This window comes from Notothenia coriiceps, unplaced genomic scaffold (assembly GCF_000735185.1).
Source record: "Notothenia coriiceps isolate Sejong01 unplaced genomic scaffold, NC01 NC01_scaffold00032382, whole genome shotgun sequence".
NCBI classification, from domain to species: domain Eukaryota; kingdom Metazoa; phylum Chordata; class Actinopteri; order Perciformes; family Nototheniidae; genus Notothenia; species Notothenia coriiceps.
In genome coordinates, this window is record NW_011365083.1 from 522 (window position 1) to 8,190 (window position 7,669).

At 39.0% G+C, this 7,669-nt stretch overlaps 1 protein-coding gene across 1 annotated transcript; it reads right to left on the reverse strand.

Moving 5' to 3' along the window:
- Positions 1-2,656: 2,656 nt before the first annotated feature.
- LOC104960787 (serine/arginine-rich splicing factor 3-like) lies at positions 2,657-7,173 on the reverse strand. Its single transcript, XM_010788942.1, has 7 exons — positions 7,066-7,173; positions 6,335-6,390; positions 5,680-5,884; positions 5,456-5,596; positions 3,491-3,514; positions 3,317-3,400; positions 2,657-3,240 (listed from the first exon to the last, which is right to left on the reverse strand). The coding sequence occupies exons 2-7, from the start codon at positions 6,336-6,338 to the stop codon at positions 3,213-3,215; spliced, it is 486 nt and encodes a 161-aa protein (XP_010787244.1). The 5' UTR covers positions 6,339-6,390; positions 7,066-7,173; the 3' UTR covers positions 2,657-3,212.
- Positions 7,174-7,669: the final 496 nt, after the last annotated feature.

A 7,669-nucleotide genomic window follows, 5' to 3' on the forward strand; every position in this document is an offset into this window, starting at 1 on the left:
GGACTCATTTTCAGTATTTTCTCTTCGAATGGTTTCTTCTGTGGTTATCTCGGGTGTGGTGGCAAATGGCAAAACTACTGACTCACTAACCAAATAATTGCCCTGTGAGTTTCCATCCTTCCTTAACAACTCTGTCTCATCATCTATTGCTTTGCATTCTTTTTCTCTTTCAGTACACACATCAGAAAGCTTTTGTTCTGACATTTCCCTAACGTTTGTGTGATCTACACTTGGACGTGAAGCAAGACTTAACCTTGTTAACTCAGAGTTGCTTACACATTGTGCACTTTCCTTGTCTTCCTCGCAGTAAAGAGTTTCAGATGTGTTGACTCTTTCCTCCATGGTTGGCACAAATGTAAAGGAGTCTGATACAATTTTAGAGTTTGTCACATTTTCATAAAGGCGTGCTTCCAGATTTTCGCTTTTGGGAATAACACTGTCCAGGTCAGCCTCTGGATAGTTTGTTATAGTAGCATTCTGAAGTTCAGGAAAATAATCATGTTCGGAAGCTGAATACAGATAACTCTCATGTGTTGCAGACATATTGTCACTCTCTTGAAACAATACTTCCTGTGTGACATGTTGCATTGTAAGTGACATTTCTTTTGTTGCAATGGTTTCCTTAACTTCCTCTTTAGTTTCGTGGCAAGATTCAGTTGCATATTCTCTTACATGGTGTCCTTTATTTTTGCGACTAGACCCCAGTTTCCTTCTGTTACCTGAAAATGCAGGTGGACTCTGAGTTTCATATAGTGAATTATCAGGTTCAGCTAATACCTTCAATGATTCAGTATTATCTACAGTCAAGTGGCGTTGATTTTCAGAGGAACTGTCCGTTATTTTGAACTCATCAGCCTTCGTTTGTTCATTTTGGTTTGCTCCTCGGCGGCGTGAGCCAAGCCTTTTCTTCTTTGCGCTTTGAGCAGACATAACTTCCTTTCTTCCCTCTTAAATTATGAAACATTTAGACATGCAAATTGTCAGTATATCAATATGTATATACCCTTAAAGATTAACAAGTTCATCAAAATGCATATTGATTTAGGATCTTAACTTTAACTACCATAATTCTAACTGTTCAGCCAATTAATTTATTTTAAATACAGAAATACATGTTATTTGTTTATTTTGATCAATAACCTTAATTTACTTAATTGTCATGACGCCACATGTACTCACCACCCAAATCTGGCACCTGTCGTCTCTCAACACGAACTGCTTTGTAAAGTCAAGTCATGAGTGTATGCTGCACAGTTAATATATGTCACTCGTTGAGGGGTGGGGGTGGTTTGTTCCTTTGTGGCCGCCATGACATAGAACTTCCTGTGTGGGTTACACTTGCAGCATGTCATAAGGCAGGGGTTTTCAAAGTGTGGGTAGGTGAGCCTCCCCTCAGAGAACATAAGAACAGCCGCGCCCCCCCTCCCAATTATTATTGCTGTTATTATTATTATTATGATTGTTGTTGTTGCTATAATGCAGGGGTATTCAATTGCATTTCAAAGAGGTCCAGTAAGAGAAAATGTAATTAAAAGCTGTTTTCGCTGTCTACCTTCCGCCATTTGAAATTACTCCGACTGTTTCTCTCCTCTTGTCTCGTCTCTGTGTGTGTGTTTGAATCTATCGTGCTGACTGCACCAATTTAATTGGCTGAGTAGCGTCACCTCCTTAAAACATTAAACAATAACTTTTTTAAAGCTTTTTATTTTTATGTTTTAAACATATTGTATAAAACTCCCCCACTACTTGGACTATTCCTTGCACCCCTCTAGAATAAGCCCGAATGGTCTCAACCATATTGCATCAGTAACGTGCACTTGTTATTATAACAAGATCGCAAGGACGCTGGTAGCGATCGGAACATTTAGTGTTGTTCAGTTTGTGTGTTGTGGAACATGCGTGTCCGTGCATGAAAATATACCACACACCCAATTACAATTGCATGTTCAATTCACTACCATGGAAGTTAATACAGTTGTTAAAGTTGGAACAGCCTGTGGACAGCCGTTCTTCCTTGCATGTCAGTCGCCGACACCTTCTTACAGAGGACAGGCACATCTAGCTGCAGCACGACCCGTATATTTCCGCACGCCGTGTTCTCAAGACATTTTTTTAACATTTTCAACATGGTGGATAAATCCTTATATGCTCCCGGTAACACACTGAACGTCAACTTTGCCTCCTTATTACACTCACCCCTACTTTAGTGGGAGCAATGAGTCTGCGTCTTTGATGCACACAGGAATAAACGCAGATCATACTCTGGCTGCAGCCTTTACCGGTACTTGCTTTTGATCAAAGTCAATGCGGAAAACCTGCATTCACACAGGTAGGTGAAGGGAATGAGCACTTTTACAGCCTTTTTGGCGAGGTGGGGGAACTCGGTCTCCACAGACAGCCACAAGTGGACAAGCGTCACTTTACTCGTCTTTTTCTCGTTCTTTTGTGTCTCACGCTGCGCCTCCCCTGAAGCTCTCTGGCGCCCCCCGGGGGAGGCGCGCCTCACACTTTGAAAACCGCTGTCATAAGGCAACAGAAACGGTATTTCCTGATCTGAATAAAGCTTATATTTTTACATTTGCCAAATGTCATTTGATTATGGTACATGGTTTGTTTAATATAATACTTCCAAACAAAAAAAAAGGCAACGAAGAAATAGGCTTCACCTTGGAAAACCATTTATTGAACACATTTTCTTAACTGCAGCACAAATTGTCAAGAGTCAAGCAAAGTTGAATAGAGCATTTTGTTGCAAAAATGACAAGTAAAATACAGAATTACAGATTATGTTTTTGGCTTCAAGGATAGCCTGCAAATAACAGCACCAGTATTCAACATTTTGTTGCCAGTCTGATTTCTGTCATAACATAAGCCCCTCTAATGGTATGTCTCACATTAACTCATTGCCAGTAATTAAAGAGTCAACCAAGAATAAAAAAAGGAAACAAAAACAAATAAAAACATCACATGAGTTTTAATTCAACAGTTAAAAAACAGGATGGCAATGTAAAAACTAAATCCAGTATTTCATAACATGCGGGGGAAGAGAATTCGCTATAGGAGAAAAAGACATCAGATTGTTGTTAATTCAACAGACTGGTATTACACAAGTAACTTGGCCAACCCTAGAGAAAAGAAAGACATGACTATAAAAATTGGTATTTTCCCCAACCATAGCTAGATCCCGCACACGAACCATCGCCTTGGGGTCCTCATTTTCTGTCGTTAGACCTGGAACGACTGTAAAACAAACAAAGTTAACAAAATGAGTCTCAAAAGTACAAAGTAATAAGTACAGTGATTTTTTTAAACTTGCCTCCTTGACCGGGAGATTGATCTTGGGCCCTTCTTGTTGTCTCTGGACACAGAGCGCTGTCTGCCTCTATCTCTTGAAAGAGACCTGATGCAACAAAGCATAAAAAAATTTATATGATTATCATTGATTATTAACAAAAGCAGAGTGTAAATATAACTGTTGTTCCTCGCTTACCTGCTGCGACTGCGGCTCCTCCTCCTATAGTGTATGTGAAGTAAAAAATGAAGCAAAAAAAAATTAGGGAAGAGATTTTTTCTAGTGAAACCTTTGGTATTCTTGATCCTTAGACACAGATTACACGTGGTTACACGTAGTTCCTTGTCTGTTAATAGAAGGATCATCTGCATCCATGAACTGCATCAAGATCAACTTGATAAAGAAGGAATCTTTGTCAAATGAGCACCAATAGGGGGGCCATATTTCAGAACAAAGCCAGGGCTCGACATTAAAGCTTTCCTTTGACATACAAACAAATAATATGTCACAATTTAACAATGGTCTGTCTATTGCTATTGATTTGTGTTTCCACCACACAGCTTGTGCACAATGACCTCCAAGGGTCCACACAGGGGAACTGAACAGAGAAGGGTCATTTTCATTTTCAGTTATAAAAAAAAACACATTAAAAGTATTTTGTTTTTCTATTAAGATACTGGAGCACACTAGGAGCGTGGAAATTTTTCATGGAAAAAAGGGGGGGACATTTACCTAAAACAAAGGTAGTGGTTTAATGTCGAGCCATGAAAATGCCCTTGGTAGCCCATTTATATGGTGAACCTCTAACTGTAGTTAATATGGGCAAGTATAAGTTAAAGACTGATGACAAAGTTCCTTGACCACAACTTTTGATCTGTAGATTTTTGCAGCTCTGGACTGATCTTGCTCTAAGTTACATAACTGCTGAGGGCAAACGGTCAAGCACCTTTGAAAGTTAGAGTAAGCATAAAAACTACAAAGAGCAGGATTAAAAGCAACTTACTATTTTGGGGGAATTGGACAAGATAGAAATGACGCAAGGAAGCCAGACTGATGGTGAGGGAAGTCGAATTGCAGAGAGGATTTGCCACATGATGCAAATGTTGGAGATATGAAGTTGCTTGGTGGCTGGTTGGAAGGGGTAGTTGTAGATTTTCCCTGCCTTTTTTGGGGGGGATGATGGGAAGGGATGTAAGCCATGGGCTGTTCCCGTTGATATAGTTGTGTGGCAAATAGAGAGTAAAGATGCTGATTGGTTGATAATGTGAAGTGGGCCGCTGTCGATTGGATTAAGGTTGGAGGAAGAAGAGGAGGATGCTGGGAGCTGCATGCTCAGGAACCAATAGGTTGGTGGAACCTGACGACTGGCGGTGCGCCTTGGTCATGTGACAACACCACCCAAGCTGATTGGGGCTCCCTGGTCAGCAGTCACATGATGCTGAAAGAAGACTAGTTGACTGACTCAGATGGTGAGAAGCGTGGTGGTGACTCTGTAACGGGGTTCAGTTTTATTAATATATGGCAACTGAACTCAGAAAGAAAACAAAATGTAAACCTGCAAGAAAGTAATTCTAGAAAGTACCTATTAAAATGTTTGATGGAGTGCAAACTATGCCCCTTGAAGCAATATCACTCTGTTAGAGCTTGGTCTTTTATAAGACAACCCGTTATTAGAGTTCATAAATAGTCAAGTGCTGACATAGGCTGCATTTGGAATTGGATGTCAAACTAGGCTAAACTGGCAAAGACAAAAATACTTTTGCAACAATTTCTTTTAAAAGCATCACTATTGTAGATTTGTTTTTGAACACCTAAAAAGCAACATCAGTATGTTAAATCCTGAAGCAGGCCAATTCACAGATTATCTATTTATGAACTCATTTTGTATATAAACTACATGATTTAAAGCACTAAGACTGCTAACGATAACATTTAGGCTATTGTGACAAATTATCAGAAACGTACCCCTACTTGGTTTTGGCTTAAAAAGATTGACTACGCTTTAATTGGTCTATGATGATTATTTGTCAGTGTGGGAGGTAAAAAAATAATGGTTACAGTGTGTTGGGAATGTAAATATGCTTTTTCAGTTGTTTAAAAAATAAAACACTGCAAATGAGACAGTAAATAAAAGAGTAAAGTGGTCCAAAAGAAAAACCATACCTGCGTCTGACTGGAGGACTACGTCGTCTAAAATCATCTCGAGGGCGTCTGCTACCGCCATGGGACGGAGGATGGCCACGGCTCCTTGACCGCTTTTCCCCATTGGATAACTCGACACGCACTCGGCAGCCACACATAGTTCTAAAGAAAAAGTCATCACACGAGTGAGAAATTCTAACATGTAATGCAAAAAGTACAACTGCAAACTGTGTTAAAAGATTTACCTTCCATCCAGTTCTTTCACAGCATCGGATGCATCTCTGGGGTCTTCAAACTCTACAAAAGCAAAGCCTGGGGGATTCCTGGCGACCCAAACACTTCTTAAAGGGCCATAGTACCCAAAGGAACTTTCCAACTCGGTCTTGTTTCCATTGTTTCCTAGATTTCCAACATAAACCTTGCAGTCAAGGGGAAACTGGTCACTTTGGCCTAAAAGAAAGGGCAAAACATAGGATGAGCGTTCAGACTTGTAAGAAGTATAGACAGTGAGTGTACCTCAGCTTTAATACAATCCCATAAACAAATAATTAACATTAACTCTTATTTTGGTGTCAAATGCTTAATGCATATATATAGTGCAGACATAAATAAAACAAATACAAAAGCATTACTGTCCAGTAAATGCAAACTGTTAAGTTAAAATAATATTCAAATAAGAGTAAAGCTTTATATGTGGGTGTTTATTTCAGAATAAAGAGAATAACTCCCGCATGGGCAGTCATCCAGTCCCTTAACTAATAACGGAGCTGGGTGTGTCCAGATGTAGGAGGCTTCTCGCCTCATCTAAAGAATTTCACCGTGGAAACAAACACCCGGTAGTGAAATAAGTTGGAGCCAAAAGTAGCACCAGGAACTCAGTAGAAAATAATCACAACTTACTCATTTCACCAGATTTAAATCTGATCTTCTTTTTACAGTCAAACAATCAGATGTGCCTGAAAAGAAAGACAGAAAGTGTTACAACGACATACCTGGACATCTTGGTATCAGTGATTGGCTAACGTTATGGGGATAACACCGAGAGCATAAGGAAATGCTTGTGATTTTCTAAAACAACGACATGAGTCTAACTATATTTAAAATCACAAAATTAAAACATCCCGTGCTGTTGACCCTTTTAATCACTTGCATAAAGTGGACGCCATTGTGTATTTTATCATTCTACTTAAATGTTAACGTCGACTGCACATTATCAAGCTAAAGCTAGCTAGCGCTAGCTAGCAACCACTAGCATTTGTGATTTGCTAGCTTGTGCGTAACAATCACCGGGGTATTGTTAGACTTATATTTTCACCCCTTTGGATAGATCAAGACGAGTATCTGCGTGATTTACACAATCAGGTCGCATACTTGATCATGTTTAGTGTGATTTGTCCACCAAATAGTAACGTTCACGGGATTCCCAACCCCCACAAATAGCCGTGCAAACATTAGCTGTTAGCACAATGTAGTTGTGATAGCATACATATTTAGCATTTACCACGACGGGGAAAATATTTAGCCAATCCACATACTAATCACTATCACATGTAACAACAATGGAATGAACACAGGAGAAATATGGAGATATATATATATATATATATATATGGTATGTAACGTTGGCTCACCTTTTCGTAGCTGCAGTTCGACAAATGTGATGAGCAGAAAACACGCCGTCCGGTTCTGCTACTAGCTTAACATGTCCTCGACTTTTTCTTTGGTGTTTATTGGCGGGTGGAAGCCCAGTGTCCAGAGGAATCACCGCCAGCGCCACCACCTGGCCTGGCGTGTGAAATAAAAAAGAATGCTGGAATTATCAGAATTCCTTTATTTGTCCAACAAATACAAGGGAAGTAGAGATTGTTATAGCAAAAGTAATGGTACAAAAATAAAACACTCTTAGATAAAGGGTATGCACATATTATTTAAAACTCCATAGTTTCTCTTTTGTTAACTGGAATTCTAACTGGACATTTTACATTTATATTTAATGTAATATGCCATTCCTTGCACACTTCATGTAAATGATATACTTTGAAATTGTGTATTCTACAGATATGTATCTTTCACAGTTAACTTGTATACATTTTACTTTTTAGTTCTGTTTGGTTTTATATCAAGTGTAACATGTACAACATAGTGTGATAGAAACTAGATACAAGTGTACAATATATGAGTGACTTATAGATTATTGTTACAATATTACAATTGTCAAACTATAAAACATGTCAA